The sequence below is a fragment of the Pelobates fuscus genome, chromosome 1 (genome assembly GCF_036172605.1).
Source record: "Pelobates fuscus isolate aPelFus1 chromosome 1, aPelFus1.pri, whole genome shotgun sequence".
In the NCBI taxonomy this organism is placed as follows: Eukaryota; Metazoa; Chordata; class Amphibia; order Anura; family Pelobatidae; genus Pelobates; species Pelobates fuscus.
Genome location: NC_086317.1, coordinates 299,161,759 through 299,189,397, shown reverse-complemented (window position 1 = coordinate 299,189,397; position 27,639 = coordinate 299,161,759). Strand labels below are relative to the sequence as shown.

The following is a 27,639-nucleotide window of genomic DNA, read 5'->3' as shown; positions in this document are numbered from 1 at the left end:
TTCGGCTAGTTGGTCTGTGCGGTCGGTCAAAACTTTGGAACGTTGTATCTCCCGAACTGTACATCCGAATGGGGTGATTTTTGGATATATTGTCCCCCTGAAGGAGAGCTATCCAGCGCTACCGGATTTAAAGCTGTACCCCCTGTTTTTGGGGTACATCCAGAACTGGTGGAAAAATGTAGACATTTTAATTGGGTTATGTAGTTATCTGAGGGGAGGAGACGTGGGGGTGTTACCATCTGTATTATTGGTTGTTTTCATCCTCCCCCTGGGAGTGTTCTGTGTGTATCTATTTCTAATAAAAAGCAGGCTGGGTGTTCCAGTCCTCAGTTCATCTTGACCCTTCAAAACGTAGCCTCGTCTCGTTCTTGGAAGGGGATTATTTGGGAATATTATTCTGCTCCTGTTTACAGCTGAACCTGCTCCTCACTCTGGATATCGTGGATGGGATTACAGCAGCCTACTTCTCCACAGCAGCTTGCAGGGAAAAAGGACGTCTTCAACGGCAGAAACCCTCTCTCTATCTGGGTAGCCGTTACAATACCCATCGCACTTTGAAAATAAAATAAAAAACCAGAGAGCAAAAAAAAAAAAAAATACGACAAAAAAAAAACCTGACGCTAAAAAATAACCCATCTTCACAGATGGGGGGCATGGCGCAGAATGAGCTCTGCAGGGTGGGGGAAGGCTTATAAAGTCTTCCCATGCCCTGCAATTAGGCTCAGAGCGCTCCGATTGGTTGGTTTAAGCGAACCAACCAGAGTGCTCTGACAGGTAAATGAAGAGACTGTCACCGCATTCTGACCAATCAGAGTGCTCTGTGTAATTTTACACAGCATGGGAAAGTTCTTTAGAATTTTCCCATGCTGTGTAATTTGACTCATAACAACACTCTGATTGGTTGCTATCACGAATAGGATCAGAGTTTCATTCATTAGAATGAAATTCTGATCCGAACAAAGTCCCGAATTGCGTCCTAACACGAATGGAGAAACTGTTCTCATTCTGTTTGGACGAAATACGGTAGTTTCTCCGGCGTTCTGTCTAAGTGACGGGAATACTGACAGGAAGAATCGCGACATCATGGATCAAAGGTGAGAATTGTGGGAAAATTACTTTTTTATCACCAGAAACAAAGCGCACTATGCTCCTCAGCTGGTCAAAGCTGGTCAAGCATAGGAAACCTCCATAAGACAAAGTAGTCTCTACTTTGTCTTATGTTTGAAAGAAAACTAGAGCAGACAGGAAGAAATGAAGAACAGATCCTGACAGAGGGAGAGAAGATGAATCAATTAAAGAACGGTAAGTTCGGCATGACGTTGCCGCTTTAATACTGTTCACAGGGACAACAATGCAAGGGGACATGTCACCTTGGGGTCTTTGTAAAAGTGCAAAGAACTCACAATTGGCAATGCCATTTCAAAATCTCTTCATATGAGTAAAATATCTTTATATTCAAATATAATATTAAAATATTACACCATAATGGTGCCTGGGGCCATTATCCCTTTAAAAAACTCTTTATAAAAATAGATTATTATATTATAATAGATTATTTAAGGACCTGACAACGTGGCATGACATTCTTTATTATTGCAGGCATAGTTATTAAATTATACTATAAATGATATAAAACATTATCATTAAGTAGAAAAAATAAGTTTAACAAACAGTTATCAGAAGTGAATTCAAATCATGTCCTTTTCAAATGTAATTCAATAATTTCTGCCACCATGCAGTGGATAATATAATGCAATTACCTACTTGTCTAAAACAGTGCAAACACAAGCATCTTTTTGTGTTTACAGTCGGGTGGATTCCTTGTTCCTAAGAAATTAAGTAATGTAATGCTTTCTAACCGACAGTGGAGTGTTCATAAGAAATGGGGCATTGCTCATAATGTGTTTAGCAAAGGCTCTCTGTGAATGATCTTAATGAATTCATAGGCTATGCTTATCCTTCTGTAACTACATCAGAATACATTTAGATGATATAAAATGTGAATAACTGACACATACACACAACACACATGCATACAGGAAGAAAAAGAGTGAACTAATACAAACAAACATCAAATAGGAAGAAAAAGTGCCTAGGCATACACATACATATGCAGAAATAATTTAAGGAATTAAGGTGCTAACATACACTGAGTAGTGTACACATATATAGAAATACATACATTGTACATTATTATTATATTATTTATATAGCGCCAACAAATTCGGCAGCACTTTACAGTGGGTGGATGAACAAACATGTAGTTGTAACCAGACAAGTTGGACACACAGGAACAGAGGGGTTGAGGGCCCTTATCAATGAGCTTACATGGTATAGGGAGTGGGGTAAAGTGACACAAAATGTAAGGATATTATTAGATTAATGGCAGTTGCAAGAGAGGTATCAGTCAGGAGCTATTAACAGTTTAATTGATACGCTTTTATGAAGAAGTGGGTTTTTAATAATTTTTTTAAGGAGTGGAGACTGGGTGAGCATCTAACAGAGGAGGGAAGTGAGTTCCACAGGAACAGGGCAGCCCTCGAGAAGTCTTGAAGGCGAGCATCAGAGGTGGGAGAACGGACAGAAGATAGACGTAAGTCTTCAGCAGAGCGTAAGGGCCTAGACGGGATATCATTGTGTATTAGGGAGGATAGATAGGTGGGAGCAGCATTATGTAGAGATTTGAAAGCCAGAACCAGAGTTTTAAATTGAGCCCTATATCTTACAGGAAGCCAATGTAGGGACTGACATAAGGGTGAGGAGTGGGAGGTAGGGGGAAAGGAAGATTAGCCTCAATGCTGCATTCATTATGAACTGTAACTGCGCAGGTTGGGAGCATGTAAGAACACTGAGAAGTGGATTACAGTAGTCAAGGTGAGAAAGGACATCTGGTGTTAAGTAGGGTTGGATGCGCGCAATGTTTTTGAGATGGAAGCGGCAAGATTTGGCGATAGACTGAACATAAGGCGTGAAGGAGAGGTCGGAGTCCAAGAGAACCCCTAGGCAGTGAGCCAGCGTGGTGGAGCTGATGGTAGCACCATTGACTTGGAGGAAGACAGACACAGGAGTAGCAACACTTGATGGAGGAAAGACCAGAATTTCAGTTTTGGTCAAGTTGAGTTTAAGAAGTGGGCAGCTTTCCAGTTCGAAATAGCAGAGAAGCAGTCAGAGACACTAGTCAAGAGGGATGGGGAAAGATCAGGAGCAGACAGATAGATTTGCGTGTCATCCGCATAGAAATGATATTGGAATATTGGAAGCCAAAGGAGCTAATGAGTTTACCAAGGGAGGCAGTATAGATAGATAACAGTAGGGGACCAAGGACTGAACCTTGGGGGACACCAACACAGAGGAGTTGGGGAGAAGAAGCAGAGACAGAGAAAGGAACACTGAAAGAGCACTGGGAGAGGTAGGAGGAGCACCAGGAGAGAGCAATATCTTGTAGACTGATATTGCGGAGGATGAGAAGAAGCTGTTGATGATCAACAGTGTCAAAAGCCGCAGAAAGGTCAAGGAGAATTAGGATAGAGTAGTGACCATGAGATTTTTCAGCGAGTAGATCATTGGATACTTTGGTCACAGCTGTTTCAACAGAGTGATGAGAGTGGAAATCAGACTTAAGCCGGTCTAGCAGAGAGTTGGACTTGAGGAATTCTGTCAATCTCGCATACACAACTCTTTCAAGGATCTTGGACGGTAGTTGGACGGGGAGATAGGGTCGAGGTTGGGCTTCTTCAGAATTGGGGTTACAGTTGCATGTTTGAAGGGCGATGGAAATATGCCAGAGGAGAGAGAGAGATTGAGAATGTTATTGAGAGGTAGTGAAAGAGAAGAAGACAGAGTACGGATGAGATGCGAGGGAATTGGATCTAGGGAGCAGGTGGTGGGGCGGGAGGACTGGAGCAGAGCAGAAATCTCTTCCGCTGTAGCGGGTACGAATGAACATAGAACAGTAGAGGGAGTGAGGTTAGGGTAAGTACATCATTCTAATTTGGTATTGTTATGCTTTAGAATAGCAAAGCGATAAAAATCTCTTGAGTTCAAGTTGTGTAAAGGGTTCCTCCAACCATTATGACCACTTCAGGGATTTGAAGTGGTCATGGTGGTAGGAGACAGTATGTGTAGGGTTTCAACTTTAACACTGCACATAGTTGCTGGTAATTATGTGCCAGGGGTAAGTTACACCCCTTGCACATGTGACGTAGGCAGCCCAGAACTCTGTTCCGGACTGATAATGTCAATTCTGTGCATACATTATGTCTGTTGTCAGCGCATACTGTATGCTCTCTTCTCCCACCCTCCCACATTGCACTTCTCTCCATTTCAGATTCTGCCTTCCTCTATTTCAGGTTTGTCTTTTTTATTTTATTTTTTAAACCCCCCTCCTTCCTCTCCACTCCCTCCATCTGACTCCCTCCCTTCACCCACCCAGGGAGTGCACGTGTGCTTTGAGCTAACGAAATGGAGAAGCCTGTGATTGGACTGCATGCGACACCCAGTGACGTCAAAAGGGGGCGCAGAAAAGGGTAAGGATCGCAGGTAAGTAAAACCTTTTTTTTCAGGTGTTACGGCAAATTAAGGGGAGACCATCCACATAGTGCCCAGTAGGGCATATTACACCGGAAAAGCCCCCCCTCTCAAAAGGGCTATAGTAAAGTATTGTTAAGCACATATATGTTAAACATTTGTAATACCTAAATCTACATACCTACATCTATAGTAATGTGAAAACTATGATATGATAATTGTACAATATTCATACAGTCAATATGCAATAGGAGAAGATTTTTTCACTTTGACATTATAAACAATATAGTGTTAGCAATGAAAATTCCTAATGCTATAGTTGTCCCCTACCTATATAAAAAAGGTTTTAAGTTTTAAATGTTTGTTAGTGGCATACTGTTCTCCTGGCAGCCACTCCACCTATTTGGATGAGATCATCAGTGTTGACCCAATTCTTCCCCCATGACAGCCACTAAAGGCATGTTATCCCTGCAATGAAAACAATGCCATTCCTGTTAAACAGCAAAGTTTTCCGTTTCCAGGTTAAAATGACAGGGACATACACCCAGACCGCTTCATGATGAGATTAAATGGTTTTGGTGCCTATAGAGGGATTTAAACACTTACGCATATTATACTCCTCTTACTATTCCTATTGGTTAGCTGTATCCCCTCCCCCCTTTTAATTATTTCTATGGTAGCAGTATTATGGTTGGGGATTGGGTCCTAGGGGAATATTAAGTTAAACATGTACAGAATTTATTTATAATGTATGCATATATATTTATAATGTATGCATATATATTTTTTCAAGTCTGTTTATATAGGCACTGTGTTGAGTTTTGTTTAGTTTATTAATGTTTTTTTTTTTATATATTTTTTGGTTCATTTCAAGATTAAAGAACACCTACAACTAACTCTAGTATTACACTCAGCTTAGAAATCATGTATTTTAAAGAATACGTAATAGCAACGCATGTATTACTCAATGTTAGAGCTTGTGTGTGTGTGTGTGTGTGTGTGTGTGTAATTGTCACTTTTATAACTTAATTCTGTTATGGCCCCTGGTTGTCAATCACACAACCAGTCATGTTACTTCCTGGTTCATTTGTCATGGTGGAGCCAAACTCAAGAGGCAGGCAGTTGCCCAGAGTACCTTCTTTGTAAAGTCTTTACATTAGACTGCAGTGGGTATTCAGTTACAAAAAGTCTGGGCTTATGAAATAATGGTGAAGGGGGTTACAAAAGATGCCAAATATAGATCTGCAGCTTTTGCAAGCTGTTTATAGATCATTTAAAAAAAATGTATATTCAAATGCATGCATTTTTTTTGATTTGGCATACAAATGTTTGACAAGTGGTGTGTCCCTTTAATAATTATTTCTCACAATGATGACTGGTTTTGCACCAGTGCATAAATGATGAACTGTCAACAACATATCTGTTTCTAAAACAAAGAACTCCAGATCAAGCATTAGTTAATCATCTTTAATATAAAACAGCTACCTATACCTTTCTCATTTTGCCTCAATGCTTTCTTTTTACAATGACAGAATTACAAAGTAATATCAAATGACAGATAATAAAAGTCATCTTGTGCTTGGGCTTTTGCACATGGTCTACTGTTTGCAATTTGCCTAGTCTGAAGGGAAACATAGATCAAAAATAACACATAAGTCATTCCATAGATGGATTAGTAGAGATGTAAAAACTTCAGTCACTTAAGTATTTATACATTTTACCTGCCACAAACTGGCAGTGAAATATGTTCTAATCTCACTTGTGGCTTTCTTTACACAGAATGTGTATTACTAAAACTGCTTCCAAAATAACATTTTCAGTACAAGAGACATTCATTGGTGGGTTATATAAGATTTAACTGAACACAAGAGATATCTCAATATATTCTTCTTCATAAAACATTTTCTGTATAAATAATATAATTTCCCAACTAGTGAAGCTAATTAAATATAAACACGTGGTAAAACAACTATTTTGTCACAAGTTGCAAAAGGAGGCCATGAGTGTAGTCACTGTAAAACTGTTAAAAAAAACTGTAAAACTATAAAAACAAACCACTTATCTAAGCAGCATAATTTCCAAATATCTAATATGCCAGCACAATTAACTTCTAGATGGAATGGAAGTGTGATGGTTATCTTATTAGCACAATGAACATCCATTATGAGACCAATTGGGGTTTCAGAGATTTTACCAGCAGTTACAAATGAAACTGTTTTGCCATCAATCACAATGACCATCAATCCTGTCATCATGGACCACCAACAGTCTAGGATTTATACATTTCCATTTTTGTATTCAAATGGAGATACTGACAACACCTGGACTGGTGGTGGCCCATGAGGACTGGGTTGTGACCACTGATCTAGCAGACAACACACATCATGCTTTGGTGTAAGTAGCTATCCCAACATTCTACCTCTAAGAATATCCATGATGGATGCAAAGGGGCAGTTCATATACTGACATATTCCTTAGATCATTTTAGAAGGGATTTCTTTGCATTTGTTTTGGTTGTGCCCATTTGTACAGAATTTTCTCTGGGACCTAGAAAGGGAACTCGGTGACTCAGTAGGCATTGACTCACTCTGTTTTGTATGGTCTATTTCCAGGCCCACTCAGAGGGGACAATCAAGGAACATTAATGTCTTTATTACGGAGGCCATTTTGTATTTTGCCAGAAAAAGCGTGTCATTGAGCACAGAGCCGATTGCCACCTGGGATAGTCACAGCCACAGCATGCTAAGAAAATATTGTCTTCTAGATCACGTAGGGAGCCCTTTGCATTGCAGGGCTTTTTTTTATCTTAGTTGATGAAGACCCTATTTTGGGTTTATACTGATGTTATACTTAATAGATTACCTTACTAGTGGCATGTATTATGTTCCTCAAATGTATGCATATAAATCCTGCACTGTGTCCCATATATGTATAGTTGAATATATTTATTTAAATCACAGCTTCAGGAAATTAAAGAAATTAACTTCAACAATTGCATTTTTTTATAGACTATATTGGTTGTCTTAACGGATCTTGAATTTCTCTGTAACATTAAAATATTATGTTTTCACTAAGTTTTACTGACTTTTTGAAGTTGTGTAGATTTTATAGCAAGTGCAGAAAAGGTATCATTGCGGAATAATAATGTGAGAAATGTCATTCATGTCTGAATGATGGGTAACGTTAAAGTTGCAGATGCCTAAAATAAAATTCTGTGATTTGAAATACATCCCTGAAAACAACCTTTAAAATAATATGGTATAGTCATAAAATGAAATTGCTACTAGCAGATAAGAAAAATGTGATTTAGATTCTGCCCAAAATTACTTGACTGTCAAGAGGGAAAAAAAAATCATTATAAATCTATTCTTTTCATTAAAAGATCGTTACCTCGTCTACACCATGTAATTTGATCAGGTAGGTTACAGAGATTTAATTAAAACAGTTCCCCCCATTTATCATTGGAGAAAATGGAACTCTGGCATGTCAGCACACTGTGTAAAATACATCAGAATGTCAGATATTTGCCAGCGCACAAAATAGAACAGTACCTTCAATTATTACAACTTGCTGATGCCTTTAAGAATTTGTAATTAAGCTGTTTTGCATTTCAAATCCAAAGGGATGTTTTAAGTAAGATGCATGTATTTCATTATCCCCTAGCTGGAAGTAAAACCTTTATTTACTGTTAGGTATATCAGTGTAAGCATTCAAAACATGTTATTCTACATTTTTAAATCTATCAATAAAATCTATCTATCTGTCTGTCTATCTATCATCCTGCCTCTTGTCTCTCTGTCTGTCTGCCTACTTACCTGTTGTTGTCTCTGTTTGTTTGTCTGTCCACCCACCTGCCTTTTGTCTCTCTGTCTGTCTGTCCACCAACCTGTGGTTGTCTCTGTTTGTCTGTCTGTCTACTTATCTGATGTTGTCTCAGTTTGTCTGTCCACCTACCTGCCTCTTGTCTCTCTGTCTGTCTGTCCACTTATCTGTGATTGTCTCTGTTTGTCTGGCTGTCCACACACCTGTTGTTGTCACTCTGTCTGTCTGACCACCCACCTGGCTGTAATTCTGGCTACCTGCCTGCCTGACAGTTTATCCAAATGTACAATATAGTAATATTGTGTTTTACTCGTAAAAGAGTAGTAATTACAGCACAGCCTGTAAAAATGATTTTTGTATTTGGCTCTTTATTCCAGCACATTAGATTTGAATTGAAACAAAGATAATGTGAAGAGGTTCAGCTTAATATGAGGGCATGTAAATCCATATACTATGAAGCTCGTAGAAATTACAGCCCTTTTTTGTGTTGCATACTTGTCTTGAGTGTATATTACTGTTTCTATATGTTTACCAGAACTGATATTCACACTGATAAATTAGAACAGAACTACGAGCATAGCTGTGTATTCAAGTGCCATTTAAAGTGGTGATCCAGAAAACTTAATTTACTATACCATGTCATCATAAATCTTTTCAGGATATTCAAAACAGGCAGAAAATGGGACAGAAATCTGAATACAATTTATGGGCCTCATGCTATGCATTGCATGAGGATAATTATATATTTATGCCATACAACTTGTCACTGATCAAGGTCATTACTTATTCAGATTGTGTCAAATCTATTGTAAGAAAAATGTTTAGTCTCTTTTATAATGCAAGTTCTTTAGAAAGATAGGTTAAATAAGAGTTGACAGATTATCACACCAAAGGCACAGAGAATTGGTGGAGTGATTCATTTTAATAGATGCACACAACTTATAATTTATTATATGCGTCAAATGATTATCTTCAATATCCATTAAATTTTCCCTGCATTTTAATTCCCACTGGCACAGTTGGCTAACTAGTATTGACCCCGTTGTGCATAAACAGAAAAACTCAGATACTCAAATAATTTTTCTAAATGGGTTGATGTAGGAATAAATGTAACCATACTCACACATAGATCTAAGCAAAACATATTTTAAAATTGTCATTGCTCACAAAAACATAATAAAGTTGTTATTGGTTAATATGTTAAATGTAGACTTATTCAACATATTTAACATTTTAAATACATGTGAAAAAATGAACCATATTATAATTTTAACTTTGTGGTTCCAGTTACATTATGATAAGGATATATGACTATTTCCCATTTCAATCAATTATATTTTATAATGCTTAACTTTTTCTTTAAATTTAATGATTAGCAGAAAAGTGTAAATTTATTACAAGACATGGAGGCTCATATTGCATATCCCTTTCTTTACTGTCCACCAATAGCAGCAAAGAATAATAAAAAATAATAATGCATTCATAGTAACAAAGACCACTCCCAGCCAAGTCCCAGTATAATAATAGGCACCACCCTCAGATCTCCCTCTTTCTTTGCTGTTCCACAGTCAGATAAGTACATGATTTTCCCTGTTATGTGGGTTTTATGCTAATTTGGTGATTTGTTAGTATTTGCTGTTATATAACATATAGTTTCAGTTTGTATTTACTATGTTTGTGGTAGATTTGGGGTCCCAAACCAGCTGAAGGCTCTCGTTTTACCTGTTTGGGGGTCTTTTGTTGTACCCCTATCCTTTCTCACTTTTCTTTTTTTCTTTCATCTATACTTACAGGTTTTCTGTTTTGGTACCCGCTGTCTGAGTTTTTTCTGCCTTTGTCTTGTCCTGCTCTGTTTTCTTTTGGTGCCAGTGTGGGGCTGGCGTTCTGCCTTTTGCTTGAATGAACACATAAATCGCCTTTATCGGTTTGCAAACACTATTTCACGTTTGCGGATTTGAAACAGCACATGCGGCTGTTTTTACCCATTTGCGGGTTTTGACTTACTGGACGCATTCGACCTGCGAACGAGTTTAATTACCAGCTGTTTGGTAATAGTTTTTAGCAGCATTCACAGGTTTTTGACTCCCACAGTCTTGCGTGCTTTGGGAACTGTGTTTTCCCTTCCAGTTTTGTCTCTCCTTCCCCTCCTTCGTTTTACCTTGCCTGTCTCATGTAGTTACTGCTGGTCTGGGGCCTGGTGAGAACTCTCCTATTTACCTTTTTCCCTGGTTTGCTAAGTTTGGGTGATAAACCCTTACTTTACTGATTACTTTACAGTTGTTGGAATGTCAGTTAATATATATTTATAACTCTTTAGTGTGGGTCATTGTATCAAGCCTTAACCTAGGATGCCTGCCTGTTCACCTACCACTGGGGAGATGGATACCCCACGAGTCCTGGGGAAGACCCACGCTACCTCAGGCTCGCAGCCACCGTCGGTGGACCTGTCTGCCTCGATGAGGGTGCGCAGGCCTCAGCGCTGCAGCGCTCAGTTATGGAGGCCATTATGGCAGCCATGGGGTCCATGTCATCAGTCCTGTCTCAAACTATCTCACATGCCCTACTCACACATCCGGTGGATGCATTATTTAGTGGCTCCATGGCGTGCCATGCGCATCCGGCAGTGGATGTTTCAGGTGTGGCACCCAGGAAGGCTTTACGCAAAGCCAAACATACCTCCCCCTCCACCTCCAGAACCCCTATGACCGGAGGTGATCTGGGGGCTGCTCCTTCTGCCCTAACCCGCTGCTGTTAGGAGCAGCAGCAAGATGGAATGTCTGCTTCTCCACAGGCTTCAGAGAAGGACTTCTGGGAATCCAGTCATCCTTAAGCCCACTGTCTGTAAGTAAGAGTGTGTGTGTGTGTATGTGTGTGTGTGTGAGACTGTCTGTGTGTAACTGTCTGCCTGTAATTGTGTGTGTGTGTGTGTGTTTGTGACTGTCTGTAAGTGTGTGTGTGTGTGTGTGTGTGTCTGTCTGTAAGTGGGTGTGTAACTCTCTGCCTGTGACTGTGTGTGTGAGTGACTGTACATGTGACTGTCTGTCTGTAACTGTGTACGTGACTGTCTGGCTATGACTGTGTGCCTGTAACTGTGTGTGTGTGTCTGCCTGTATGTGTGTGTGTAACTCTCTGCCTGTGACTGTGTGTGTGAGTGACTGTATATGTGACTGTCTGTCTGTAACTGTGTACGTGACTATCTGGCTATGGCTGTGTGTGACTACCTGTAACTGACTGTGTGTGTAACTGTCTGCCTATAACTGTGTAACTGCATGTGACTATGTATGTGTGACTGTCTGCCTGTGACTGTTTGATGTTGCCTGTAACCGTGTGTGACTGTCAGTGACTGTGTGCATGTGACTGTCTGCTGCTGTCATGTGTGTGTGTCAATGTATATGTGACTGTCTGCCTGTAACTGTGTGTATGACAGTCTGTGACTGCATGTGTGACTGTGTGCATGTGACGGTCTGCCTGTAACTGTGTGTGACTGCCTGCCTGTAACTGGGTGTGTGACTGTCTGTCTGTAACTGAGTGTGTGACTGTCTGCCTGTAAATGTGTGTGTGGGGCTGCAGGGATTTTGTAGAAGGGGCAGGGGTTTTGTATTGGGCAGGAGTCTTTATAAGGGGGGATAAGCAGGGGATTTGTGGAAGGGGATTGCGGGGGTTTTGCAGACGGGGCAGTACAGAATTTGTAGAAGGGGCAGGACAGGGGTTTTGTAGAGGGGGCTGACAGTGGTTTTGCAAAGTTTACAAATTGTAAAAAAAAAAAGAAAACCTTTAACATTGCCAAGCACAGGATGCGCCCCGGGTGCCAAATGCTCTAGGTACGCCCCTGGATCGGGAATAAGTAATTTTTCATTTCTTGCTGACATTCATTAGATTAATGTTACAATTGGAATGATGCAATTCCATTTTTAATTTTTTATTTTGTATTAATACATTACAATAATAATGTAGTAAATATACAGTTAGGTCCGGAAATATTTGGTCACTGACACCATTTTCATAATTTTTGCTCGGTACACCACCACAATGAATTTGAAATGAAACAACAGAGATGCAATTGAAGTACAGACTTTCAGTTTTAAGTCAAAGGGTTGAACAAAAATATTGTATGAAACATTTAGGAATTGCAAATGTTGTCATACACAGTCCCTTTATTTCAGGTGCTCGAATGTTATTTGACAAATAACAAAATCAGAAATAAAATGTTAATTTTAATTAATTTTTAAATTGGTTGAGAATCCTTTGCTGGCAATGACTGTTTGAAGTCTGGAAAGCATGGACATCACCAAACCCTGGGCTTCCTCTTTTGTAATGCTTTGCCAGGCCTTTACTGCAGTTGTCTTTAGTTGTTTGTTCGTGAGTCTTTCTGCCTTAGGTTTTGTCTTCAGCAAGTGTAACAGAACTGTATGTATATGGATTACAATTATTTTCCCTCCATTCGTCTGTTTGTTCAGCTTATTTCCCTGCCTGTACAGTCCCTATGTGTTCCCCTGTTCAACTACCGAAAGCCACACGAAGGTGCAACCACCGGGAAGCTGGCGTGTGCCTCCAATTGATCTCCCTGCAGCTAGCGTATGCCATCAATTGACTGTTACTGGGTGGTCGCGGTTACACATAACCACCACACGGTGGCGGTGTTATGGTGCTCCCCGGACAGCCAGCGGTGCTCAGCCCGAAATCAGTGCACTAAAAGCGAACACTTTTACGTGCAGGCACCACTGAGCCTCCAGCCTTCCCTGCTTCTATCCGTGGCTGTTTAGCCGAACGCTGGATTGATCGGGACTTTTACCCTGTGAATGTTTTAACCCAGATAGCTATTCCATGGAGCCTATTTGTGTAATTAAAGACTTTGGCTCTATGGCAATTGAACTGTATGTGTGTGACCTGAGCGCTATTCGGTAGTTATGTGCGCTCAGATCTAAGCTATCTGGGGATATGTGACATGTAGGTATTTTATGTGTTAAATTTAACTTTGTATATTTTTTTGATAATTGAAATTTATTGATTTTTATATTGATCAAAAATAGGGTACAGAATAAAAAGAAGGGAAGGGGGTTGTACGAGATATCATGCATACATGAGTATATTCCTGCATCTTCCAACATTACATTTACAGGTTCAATCACATTGCCAAAACATTTCGGTGTACGCCCGTTATGTGCCAAGGCCTGGCTATGTCTTTACGTAAGGGCTTGTCCCTGGTTAACTAGTCTATCAATTGGTTAGTTGGTCTATTTGCTCTCACATTTTACTGCTAGCCTCTCTCCTAGTTCGGACTATAGTAAAAGGGTCCCAATGGTATCTAGTGAAGAACCCTACTCTTGAGTTTCAGGTCACCTTTCCTATTTCCCTAACATGGGCTCGAATTTTTATTAAGGTGGGCTGCTAGGTCCCAAAAATCTTGAGGCCTTTAAACTTGCAATCCAGCCTTCCTTCCGTATCCATTCGCCTCCTTCTAGACCATATAAACTGCTGGGGGCAAGCCGTATGTATGTAAACGAGTCATACCTATTTCGTACATTTGAATATTCATGCCTGCATGTCAAACCGTGGCTCAAGAAAATCTACAGTGTATTACATCTCGTAGTGGAAAGGAAAACAAAATATACCCTCAAGGAAAGAAAAGGAATAAAATAGTAAAGAACATGGAAATATGGCACAGTCACATACATATTTTTGCTAATGTATACTTGGCAACCCGTTCTGTCGAAGGAATTCTAAGCCATGGATCTTTTTACCTCTATAGCGTAGTTAGATTCCGCCATGAATTGTCCCTATATCTCCTCTTCCGAGGCCCTTTGCCCCTTTTCCCCGTTCACGGTGGGAATTTGACTTGCCAACTTTCCCATATCTGTGCAACTTTTTGCTCCTGTGTCGGGGAGGTTATAGATAGTCGCTCATATGTAAAGCTAAGCTTTATTTTATCCATCAGCATCTGTCTATTCGGACATATTCCCGTCTTCCAATTTAAGGTTATTAAGGCTCTGGCTGCCAGTGCTATCTGGGATAGCAGTGCCCTGTTATAAAAGGAAAGCTGTGTGGGGAATTCCAACCATAGGAAAGCCCTGTGTGTCAAGGGTGTTTCAAGCCCCAATTCCTGAATCAATGCGTGTACCATTTCCCACATCGGTTTAATATGACTGCACTGCCACCATATGTGAAACATGGTGCCCTTGTCTACTCCGCACCTCCAACACATTCCAGGTGCAGTTTTGAAGATGTGCCTGAGCCTGTCTGGGGTTAAGTACCACCTGTAAATTAATTTCCTATGGGCCTCGAAATGAGAGTAGCAATTGGACATCCCCTTGAGAGCATTCAACCTCTTGATCCACTTGTCTAACGGTTTTTTTCCCCTGTCTCCCTCTCCCATTGCAGGACAAACGAGGATTGATTTATGTCAGTGTTGGCAAAATATGTTTTGTAACATGCTGAGAGGAGTTTGGGTTTCAAGGGTCTGTTCCAGCTAGTAGCAATTAAAAGGTTTGCCCCTGAGTCTGTCTGAATTTCTTATTTTCCTTTAAAGTCTACATGGTCCATAATGGCACTCTTAATTTGCAAGTATAGGAATGTGAAATTAGGGGGTAAGTCATATAACTTCTGTAGTTCTGGGAATGGCACTATCGTACTCCCGGATAGGAATTGAGATGTCTTAGTGATTTGGTGGGCCTCCCATCCCTTCAAGGAGAGCCATGGAGAGACCGCAGCCAACGCCTCCAATGGGCATAATTTGTGGAATTTGGAGGCACCCTTTTGGGACCTTAGCAAATCATCCCATGCTGCCATCGAAGCTGTTGTTGTCGCGAACAGTGTTGGTTTTTTACTCCTCAGCGATGGAGGGGTCCACATGTAGGACAGCAATCTCTCTCCTGCTAGCGGCTGTCTCTCCATGTCAACCCAACCTAATGTTCCCCTTGGAGCATGTAAATTAATAGCTTGAGTTAGCAATGCTGCTTTGTGGTAAGCCCATACTTGCGGTACGCCCATCCCCCCCTTCTCGACTGGTTTCTGTATACATCCCCCCGCTATTCGAGCTCTTTTTTTTGCCCAAATAAATTCCGTAAAAACTCGCTGCATTTTGTAGCAATAACTTTTGGGGACCGGGATGGGAAGCATCCTAAACACATAAAGTAGTGAAATAGTTCCAAATCTCTCCAAGAGATCCAGCAGGGCCGGCAGTGATCTTTCCGGTTCCGTAAGAGTCAATATGACATCGTCGGCGAATAAGGAGAGTTTATGTTGGTGGTCGCCTATCAATACTCCACTAATGTTAGCATCGTCCCTTATGCGTTGAGCTAAAGGTTCGAGGCATAGGATGAAAAGCAAGGGAGACAGAGGGCAGCCCTGTCGGGTGCCATTGGTTATGGCAAAGGGTGTTGAAATAAATCCCGCGTTCGAGACACAGGCCGTGGGATGGGTATAAAGTGCCATAATAGCACCAATAAGCGCCTCCGGAAACCCGAATCTCTTTAGTACCTCCCTCATATATGTCCAATGTAATCTGTCAAAGGCCTTCTCCGCATCTAATGCAAGCAGAAGGCCCTCCGTGTGTGCCTCATCCATATGTTGAAAAATATTTAATATTTGATGGAACTACTAATATTGGATTACTTCCCAATTATCTCCAGGATAGAGGGGAGGGAATTAGGATGCATTGTGGGGATGTTTTACCTCTGTGTGTCTGTCATTGGTTTGTATCTGTCCTTTGTCACAGTCTTCCATCTGGTCCCCTAGGGGAGTGTCCACCAGGTGGGAGACCTGCATAAATACCAGGCAGGTAGCCCTCAATAAACCAGAATCCTGTTTTACCCTCAATACGGAGCTTGGTCTCGTGATTGGGGGATTTACTGTACGCGGTTAGAGACTGATTGCTGGGAATGTAAGCCGCTTGGATGCTGTGTCTGCTCGTCTGCTCGTGGGATTATTGTTCGGGAGTTTGGAGTGCTACTGGGTATACTGTTCGGGAGTTTGGAGCATTCCCCTGGTTCCAGTTCGGGAGTTGGGGGTCCTACAGTAGCTGTGCCTGTACCTCAGCAAAAGGGAAGCTCTACTAAACGGCGGTTTAACCCCTTTATGCCGGGAGAGCCGTAACAGCAAGTAAAACACATGCTCAGTAAGGTTGAGATCAGGTGGTTTACTCAGCCATTGCAGAATAGTCCACTGTGCTTTAAAAAACTTCTGTGTTGCTTTCACATTATGTTTTAAGTGATTGTCCATCTGTAAAGTGAAGCGCTGTCCATTTAACTTCACTGAATTTGGTTAAAGCTGAGTAGACAATATATCCCTATTCATGCACCAGCTTCTGTCTTCTGTCACACCATTAATAAACACTAGTGACCCCCACCATGTTTTATAGATGATGTGGTATGCTTCGGATCATGCTTTGTTCCAAGCCTCCTTCATATTTTTTTAGTTCCATCATTCTGGTAAAGGTTTATCTTAGTTGCATCTGTCCAAAGAATGCTGTTCTAGAACTGGGCTACCTTTTTTTTAAGATATTTTTTTGCCAAAGTGTAATCTGGTCTTTCTATTCTTGAGGTTTATGAATGGTTTGCACCTTATGATGAACCCACTGTATTTGCTCTCATGAAGTCTTCTCTTTATGGTCGACTTGGATAATGATATTCCACTCCTGCAGAGTGTTCTTCACTTGGCTGGATGTTGTGAAAGGGTTTATCTTTACCGTGGGATCCTACAATCATCCACCACTGTTGTTTTCCATTAACATCCAGGCCGTTTTTGTGTTTCAGAGCTCACCAGTGCATTCTTTTTTTTTCTCAGAATGTACCAAACTGTTGATAAGGCCACCCCTCATGTTTCTGCTATATCTCTGATGGATTTTTTTCTTTTTTTTTTTGCAGTCCGACGGCCTGCTTTAATTGCGTGGAAAGCTCCTTTGACTGCATGTTGTGGGTTCACAACAGCAATAGTTTCCAAATGTAAATACCGTACCCGGAATTAACTAAGTTGACTTTTTATTTGTTTAGTTGATGAAGAAATAATGAAGGAATAGCCCACACCATTCCATGAAACAGCTTTTGAGTCAATTTTCCTATTACATTTTGTTCCTTGAAAAAGAGGGGAGTATGTCCTGGGTTAATGGCTATGTAATGAGATAGTTATTTTGTTCCAAATAAAAATTTGAAAAAGTAAACGTGCATGTGCTTGCTATAAATACTCTGTTATTGTTTTTTGTATGTTATTAGTCAGGTTTGTATATTAATGTATGTTTATCCCTTGCAGTTTAATTATTATGGGTAAACTACATCTTAATTCCCACAAATCCCCATGTGCATACACAAATTTCATCAAGTATTTCCTCATATAAAGTAAATAATAAAAAAAAAAGTACAAGTAATTTCCCTGGATGGACATTAGACAAATCCCTTTCTTATTTTGACAGTGCTCACATGGCATCAGTCCTGAAAGGGTTAAAGGGGGAGTTCCACCTGAAATATGAAAAATATAAAATGTATATTATATTGTATGAGCCAATGTTTGTTATGTGCTATTTTAGTGTTTGCATCGTGGCAATGAATCAAATTTATGTAACTATATTTTACTGACTTCACAGCTTAGCACCCTATATTTAATTTATTTAATAAATCTGCCTTTGCGGATAAGATAAATACTGTGGTTTTAAGTCATGGACGTAATCCTCAGTTTAAATTATGTGCATGTTTCTCGGTAAGCAATATTCTATTCACTCAGATGTGAAATATGTTGAGTGATGAGGTTTATCTGGAGAAGTTACTGTTTTGATTAAAACAATTCAAGGTTTCTGGAAAGAAAATAATATTCATCTCAGTCTGAACTGTCTGAGCTTGATGGCAGAGCACTTCCTGATGCTCTCTGTCACAATTTCACTAAGTGAATCCTGGCCAAAAGGCAAAATCAGCTGATTCCACTGGTGAGTAACATTAAAAGTGCACTCTCCAAATACATGAGCATATCCACGCAACACATGCACATATACCCATAGCATCCTTGTTATAAATTGACTTAATTAGCCTACCCAAGTATGTGGCTTGCAAGACTGTTAGCCAGATTTAAAAGCCTACATGATCATAAAATACAATGACTATATGCTGTGTAGAATTTGCCTAGGAATTATGCAATTAATCAAAGTATATTTTCACTTTTACTGAATAAAAATGATGTATAACAACTATAAAAACAAATTAAAAATTGGTACCTGAGGACTAGATAGTACCATCAGAAATAATCACTACACATGCACCCAACACATTCTTATGTGTTAGCATATATAATATATATATATTAGTTTATTGTTTTTTTGCTATATAGTACTGTAAGGATTGTCTTTAAGTCACTGCAAAGCGGACACTAACCATGCCATGAAAAAAGTGCAAAGGACCAAAGTTGGCTGCCCTCAAGAACAGTAATACTTCCTGTCGGGCCCGGCCTTAGGTCTCTAGGTGCCCTGTACGATAAATCCTCCCAGTGACCCACATCTATGTATAGTGTGTGTATGTATATAGGGGTGTAGTTTTTGTGTAGGGGATTTATTAAATTAATGATTTACATAAAAATATTAATTCCTCCATCCCTGTTGTTACCTTGTTGGGAGAGATTACAAAGACACACACAGGCAGACAGTCACACACATAGGTAGACAGACACACATAGTTACAGTGATACACACAGGCATACAGCCAAACACACAGTTACAGCCACACACAGTCAGACAGTCACACAGATGCAGTCACACACACAAGAGACAGTAACACACAGATCATCACACACACAGTTAAACAGAGGCAGACAGTCACACACGCAGTTGCAGTACAGTCACAAACAAATACAGTTACAGTCACACACACAGGCAGACAGTCACACACACACACAGTTACAGTCACACACACAGGCAGACAGTCACACACACACACACACACACACACGAGACAGTCACAAACACATACAGTTACATTCACACACACAGGCAGACAGGCAGTGTCACGGCTCCCCGTTCTTCTGCCGCACATTAACTAAGCGGCTGCGCCGACAGAAATATTGTATACTTACCTTGTTCACAGAAAAACGACGTTCCTCGAGATGCTGGCCGCTGTGCTTCCGGTTTTAATAGGAGACTCACCTTCGCCCATATCAAAGATGGTGCCAACGTGCGTGCGATGTCACATCATAAGCATGCAGGCACGTTTTGGGGTCAGAGGCCAGAGACAACCAATTACAGCCTAAAGAGGGTTATTTAAACCCAAATTACCTTTTGGTCAGTGCCCTGTAGTGGTTTCCACTAGCTGGTTATCCATGAATGTGTTCCTGATCGTTTTTTTTCTGGTATTTGACTTTGGTTTTGTTTTGACTTCCTTGATTTCTGGTACTCTTGACTTCTGGCTTTCCTCATCGTTGTGTCACGTTCTGTGTCCCTGACCTCGGCAGGTATTTTGACTTATTTCCGCTACATTAAGTCCGACCATTCTAAGGTCTGGTTAAACATTATCCTTAGTCCTAGGTGTGATACTGTTCTGCGTGCTGGATCAGTTCTAATCCTGATATTACAACAAGGCCATAGATCCTGCCGATTTGTGTCAGCACATAGTATCTTGTGAGAGAAAGCTAGAGGAAAATTATCATCGTATGGATCAATTTGCCTAGGCTTCCAATACGCTCCTAATACGTACTGCTCATTTGCAACATGAAGTTCCTCCGGCAGTTACACCCCTGCCTACTGTACCTACACTTATAGTATATAAGGCCCCTACTATCTCCCCTATCTTCACCCCTGCATTTTGAAGGTAATACTCAAGAATGTAGGGGATTTCTTAATCAGATTGAGTACCATTTTGAAGGCTCACCTGGGTCCTTCCCCATGGATAGAGTTAAAATTGGATACTTAATGAACCAACTTAAGGGTAAAGCCTTAGCTTGGGCCAATTCATTGTGGGAAAGTGATAGTACTATTGCCCATAATTACCAAGAATTACTTGCAGAATTCAAATTAATGTTTGAACCATTGGGAAGGGAGAACAACGCTTCCACTGCCCTAATGCGTATCAAACAAGGGTACCATTCTGTCTCAGATTATGCCATAGAATTCTGCACCCTGGCTTCTGAGGTAGACTGGACTAATAACAGTTTAATTACTGCGTTTGCAGAGGGATTATCCGAAGCTATCCTTGACAAAATTGCAGCCAACGAACTACCAGGCAGGTTAAATGAATACATCACTTATGTGATGCATATTGATAACCGACTTAGGAACAGGGAGATAACCAGAAATAGAACTAAACGTATGAATATGTCACTGGCACCTTGCTTCTCCAATCCTGTTGTTCCTGGCCCTTCTGTACAATCTGAACTGGAGCCTATGCAGTTAGGGGTTATGAGACTGTCAGAGGCAGAGAAACCATTTAGGAGAAAAGAAGGCCTCTGCTTATATTGTGGCAAGAAAAGACACATACGAAATGCTTGTTCCATACGTCCGGAAAACATGCGCACCGGCCTTAGGTGTGATGTATATGTCCCCTGGTACTACCCAAAGTATATTTATCCTTAGTGTTGCTGCTCAATGTGATAAGATAAGTTTGACGTGAAATGCCCTGACTGACTCAGGTGCTGCAGAAAACTTTATCGATGTACAATTTGCCAGTAAACACCGTCTACCTATCAAGGAGAGATCATCACCCCTGGCCATCGAGGCCATTGATGGGAGACCACTCTCTCAGCCTTTAAGTACCCACAAAACACTACCTATCACTACCACAATAGGAGTGTTACACAAAGAATTAATTACATTCCAGATAATTGCTTCCCTTTCTTGTCCCATAATACTTGGATTTCCATGGCTTGTTAAGCATAACTCTCGGGGTGCTTGGGCGAAAGGGGAAATACTGGAATGGGGTAAGGAATGTAAAGAGAGATGTATGTTACATATTACTAAAAAATTAGGTATCGTCAATCTACCTACTCCTACGCCACAGTCTACCGAAATTCCTGTGCGTTATAGGGAGGTTAAAGAAGTGTTTAATAAAAGTCACACTGATACGCTATGGCCTCACAGATCCTATGATTGCTTGATAGATCTGTTACCCAGCACTATACTTAGTAAAGGGGGAGTATATACCTTATCACCACACGAGAGTAGAGTTATGGAAAAATACATTAAAGAGTCTTTTCAACAAGGCCACATACATGAATCTTCTTCTCTTGCAGGTGCAGTGTTCTTTTTCTTTATCAAGAAAGGAGGAGAGTTACACCCATGTATTGATTATAGGGCATTGGATAAGATCACCATCAAAAAATGCTTATCTCATTCCCCTTATCTCTGAATTGTTTGACAGAATCCAGGGCGCTAAGGTGTTTACCAAACTCAACCTTAGGAGTGCTTATAATTTGGTAAGGATTAAGGAGGGACATGAATGGAGAACTGCATTTAACATGAGAAATGGCCACTATGAGTATCTTATCATGCCCTTCGGCTTATGCAATGCCCCAGCCATATTTCAGGATTTTATTAATAATGTTCTCAGAGATTACATTTTACTTTCGTATTGGTATATCTGGATGATATACTCATTTACTCCCCCAATATCCAGTCTCATCATGGGCATGTTAAACAAGTGTTGCAAACTTTGCTAAAAAACTAAAAAAAAAATCTAATTAAGACAGAAAAAACATTCCATCTTCACCTGGCGAGGGCTCTGTGGAGAATGAGCAGGGTGGGAAAGCCTTATAAAGCCTCCCCACACTGACTTATCTGTCAGTCTCACAATTTACTTAAGCCAAGGTACAGCTTTATTTTGTCCTCACGAAAGCTCCAGGATTTAGGAATCCGTGAAATTAAATTAATGCATGGTGATGAAGAACTGAAGAATTTAAATTTTGCATTGGTTAATTCAATGACTGTTCTGCCTTAGTCCAAACTTTGAGAAAAAACATTTGCAGATAAAGAAAGTTTGAATCTATGTTAATTCAATGACTGTTCTGACTGTTCTGCCTTAGTCCAAACTTTGAGAAAAAACATTTGCAGATTAAGAAAGTTTGAATCTATGTACAGCATGGAATCAATAAGATAATTTCAGTTAAATCACCAATACCCCCAAGGGCAGTACATTTATCACTAGCGTATACACTCATCCATCCATAGCAAAGGTTATACAAGCATGAAGAAACAAAGAAATTGACTCTGTTGATTTATCCTTGATCCTCACCTGGAGCATCTGTCAAATACTGTACACAGGTAATTGAAAGTTTATGTTCTCATTATGTTATATCAATTATGAATCCCATATATTTATCCACTGATGTGACTCGAGTGTTTAGTTCTTTACATCACAAAAGGCATTACTGATGTACTTCAGTCTTTAAGTATACATTCTAATTTAATTTAAATTTCTATTTCTGTCTCTAGAACTTGTTGCCATATAATACAATAAACCTTCGGAAACATTTTCATTTCTCCGACATTTCTTAGACATTTACCAGTAGCCCACACATAAGCACCAGACTTATTAAAAAGGAAATGCCAGCGTGTAATTCTTCTGATTTCTCATACCTGGCAGGCATGTCACCGATCAAGAGACATCTATGACTTGACTGGCACTAGGGAAATAATGTTGATGCAAAATAGAAAACTTATAAAAGCTCACTTTTTTCTTAAAGTACTTGTTGACTATAATAAAATTATCTAACTTGTTTTGGCAGAGTTTTCACTTTTCATCAGTTATTCACATGAGAAATAAGATATTTTATAACATCAAAGGATATTATTGTGCTTTTCTGCTTATTTACTTCTTTACAATAACTATCCCCAAGAATGCTAAACAGAGTAATAGGTTTTCCAGTAAGTACTAGCTAAGATATAGCTAAAACGATTTCACAGGTATTTGTTCGATTGTCAGAATAATTCCACTCATGATAGCACTTGTGCCAAACTTCTATCTAACCAGCAAAAACCACAAACATTTGTAGTTTATAGGGATCACACATATTTATCGGCTGATCAGTGTCTTTCTAGCCTATGATATGTATCAATTAGACACAATTTTTGCACAACTGTTTTTTTTTTTAAATCTCAATGAATACATGCATGCCCCCCCCCCCCATGTTTACTATTCACAGGGAAATAACTTTATCATTAAGAAGCCTCAGAAGCTATCATGTCGTACATGCACATCTGCTCATGTGCATACACACCTGCTCGTTCACACATGCGCACACACTGCACAGCATTCAGAAAGAATGATGGTCTGATTTGAGATCAAGTAAAGGGCACCTAGCACTTCCATTGCTCAGGGGAGCTAATAAAATCCAGAAACAGAGCCCCCTAGTTGTCTGACTGACAGCCAGAGGGATGTATCATTATTTAAACGTAGCAGTGCGTTATGGGTGTGGAATGGTACTTTAGTTCAGTACCCAAATTAAAAATCCATAATTACCATTGAAACTAATGAAAATAAAAAATAAAAACTTATTTGCAAAAAAAAAGACCCCCCCCCCAAAAAAAAATAATCTTTGCACCATGAGTGCCTGCTGCAGGCTGAGCTCTCATTGCAGAGAAGCCCTTATGAAGGCTTTTCCACACTAAGTCAGCTATTACAGCTTGTGGGAAAATTACAATATCATTAAGAGCACTCTGACAGACATCTTACTTCTCTCAGGACTTGCCTTTCAAAGCGCTCTGATTAGTAGAGTTAGTGGATAAGGGATATACCTCCCTTATATAAATATGGGGGTCTTTTAGACCCATATAGACTTTTGATTTGTTTATTTATTTTTAACTGTTTAGCTATAAAACACACTGTGGATCGCCTCCCTCCCTTTACCCCGGTCTTCACATACATAGAAACACAAAATGTGATGGCAGATAAGAAACATTCAGCCCATCTAGTCTGCCCAATTTTCGAAATTCCTTTAGTAGTCCCTCGCCTTCTCTTATATCTAGTATAGCCTTACGCCCATCCCACGCATGCTTAAAGGGACAGCATAGTAACCAAAACAACTTTAGCTCAATAACTGTTTCTATAGCCCTAGGCACACCTCTCTGCATGTAATTTGCACAGCCTTCCTAAACACTTCCTGTAAAGACTCATCTAAAGTTTACACTTCCTTTATTGCACATTCTGTTTAATTTAGAATTTCATATCTTCTGTTAATAGCTTGCTAGAACTTACAGGTGCCCCATGTATGTAAAGTTCAATTTACAGAGCATGAGATACAAACTTTTAAAGTAAGTTACATCTGATTGAAAATGAAACCATTTTGTTTTCATGCAGGCTGTGTCAGTCACGGCCTTGGGAGGTGGCTAGCAATGCATAAACAGACACAAAAGTAATTAACTCTTAAAGAGCAAAGAATTGAGCAGTAAAACCTCAGTGGCATGATCTATACACAAACACTGCTTCATTAAAATAAAGTTGTTTTGGTGACTATAGTGTCCCTTTAAACTCCCTCACTGTGTTAACCTCTACCACTTCAGCTGGAAGATTATTACATGCATTCACTGCCCTCTCTGTAATATAATAGCTAGCATACCTAGTATAGCAATCTGTCTTGGGGGACTGCCTGACAACACAAACAGTTCCCCTGCAGCCAGTCCGGCTTTTCTGGGCCATTTGATCGTGATGACATCATTGACAATATACAAATAATACACAATACCCCTTAGAATTAACACCAGTGGTAGTAGGTAAAAAGACGTTTACCATAAAATATGCAGGTTATAAAGAAGATTCCTCAATTTCTTCTTAATGGACAAAATATAAAGATAACACATCTGCAAAAAATACAAACAGAGCCACAATATTGTGGATCTGTTTGTATTTTTTGCAGATTATTTATCTTTATATCATTGACAATAGCTGGCTACAGTACTGCCTGTAGGGGAACAGCCTGGGTTGTCAGGAAGTCCTCCAAGCTAAAAATTAAAAAGTAAAACTATTTTTAAAACAGTTTAGTAGTAAATAAAATACTTAAATCATAATTGTTCCTCTTACATGGGAGCAACTGGAGCAACCATAGGAAGTGATCAATACCAAATACCAATAATTAATAAAATAAAAAATTAATCCCTTATTTGTTTACTGTTGATTACTGTTCCTCATTCAGTAAAATTTTCATTAAAAACCTCAATAAGAAGAGAATTATAAAGACAAAAAACACATTATATGCTGACTGGCTGTACCATGCTCATGTGTTTTTCATAAGTTTATGTGTTATGGACCAAGCCTACAAATATCCAGCACAGCTCATACATTCAGTCGTCTTCATTAGGGACTGCACAATAGAAAATACACATGCTCAGAATTTTTACTGATTTAGAAATAAATTGTTCCATTTGAATATTAACTAAACAAAGCATGTAGAACATTGGTAAAGGAATTTAAAAAGGGATGAAAACAAAGATGATGAAAAAATAGCGAATATGGAATATTTTTCCAGTATATATAGTTTTAACCAAAAATGTGTGGTCTAATATATATATATACACACACACACACAAAATAAAAGCCTTGATTTAATAACTTTGTATAGGTATTTCAAATTATTTTTTTCAAAATATTTAAAAGAAATCAAACACCCGTAATATATATATAAATATTTCAATTTTAAAACTTTTTTCAATCTATAAAATCATTTTAAAATGTCATACAAAAATATTGAATCATTTGAAAAGCTTATCCAACAATATTAAATCAACGCCAAAATTACTACCTAAAAAAAATTCCATTCTATACTGTGATATTGGACATCTCAAATATATTCAGCCTTATTTTCTGTCTGTCCCTCTGTATCAATATCAGATTACACTTTGCCAAGACTGTTGCAGTCTCTTTGTGACTTTATATTAGTCTCCCTGGGGTGCGTTTACGAAACACTGCATTGGAGTGGATAAAAGTTGCCGATTTGGAAACATTCTCTAATTAGTCTATAGTCAGAAAAAAATGGGTATTATAGCCTTAATGTGGCTGTTCAGGTATCAGTTTATTAAAATACTATGTTTAATAAGTAACTCCAAAATATGTATTATTTTCAAGGGAGGTGGTGTTGGTAAATATTATCAGATAAAGGTTTGGACAGATTAAAGGAAAGAAATAAAAAAGTCCATGGTTACATATCAATCAAACTGCGATCATGTATAAAAGTGAAAAATTAGAATGAATAATAATTCAAATAAGGCATAATTATGAATGGAACAAGTGCCATGCATTTATATTTTTTCTCAATATTCAAAAATATCACAATAGATTGAGTTTTGGTTAAATCTTTGTGGGGTTTTTATCTTGCTCGATGATACTAATGGCCATGACTTTATATCACAAAATCAGATTATGAACTGTTTATAGTATGTATTGCCTTGTTTGGATGTCTCTGTTGCTCCCTTTATGTACTCAATGTCTTTCTCTTCCCCTCTTGTGTTTTTAAATGTTAAAGTACTTACATTTGATGAGCTAGGTACAACTTGTTAACATTTTCCCACTGAAAAGTAAGTTCAGACAGTTTTTCCTGGATCTTCTCATTTTCTGATGATGTAGCACACTCAAGAACTGCTTTCTTCTTATTTTGAATGACCTCGATTTGACCTGATAGACGACCAAGATTGTCCTTGATGTTCTGCAGGAACAATGTTGTAGGACAGAAAGGTGGAAATAAAAACGTGAGCTGGCCAACAAACACATTTTTAACATCAACTTTTGTCTGTGTACACACTTTGAATAATAATATTAATAATTTTGGAACATATGACATGTGAGACTCTGCATCTCTATTCTATCTGTAAGAATAACCAGGATGAATCATATTAATAAATACATAAATAGAATAAATAAAAGGTGGCAAAAATCTATGCCTTTAGTGTCTCTTATAAGTAAATAAATATTATTTTTAGCTCTTATTTAATTTTTTTCAAAGAGGTAAAATAGACACAATATTTACATATTTTATTCTCACATATGTCAAATGCCTTATCCATGATGCTTAATCATTTTTACTTTAATAAAACAAACACATTTTGTCTTTATAATATATTTGAATGCTTGAAATGTAGAGGAGCATTTTATGACATCTTGATACTGACATCTTGATATTATTTTCTATAAGGAACCTCTTACAGTATATTATCTGATTTATTAGATTTTAAAATTAAATGATAGACTGCAACGTGTAAATTGCAGCCTACATAACCTAATATGTATACACACACATACATACTATTTAATAATTTACTACAGTTTGAATGAACAGAGAGCGCTGTGAAACATTGATTTTCAGAAGAATCACCATAAACCATCTTTCTCAAAACACAATTAC

General features: G+C 39.0%; 1 protein-coding gene across 1 annotated transcript in view; it reads right to left on the bottom strand.

The window, feature by feature from the left end:
* The window catches only part of DMD (dystrophin), a 2,317,639-nt gene that overhangs the window by 1,132,179 nt on the left and 1,157,821 nt on the right, over positions 1-27,639 (bottom strand). Inside the window, exon 43 of the mRNA XM_063457949.1 lies at positions 26,771-26,943. Coding sequence (XP_063314019.1) covers positions 26,771-26,943 — 173 coding nt within the window. The remainder of the gene's footprint in view (positions 1-26,770; positions 26,944-27,639) is intronic.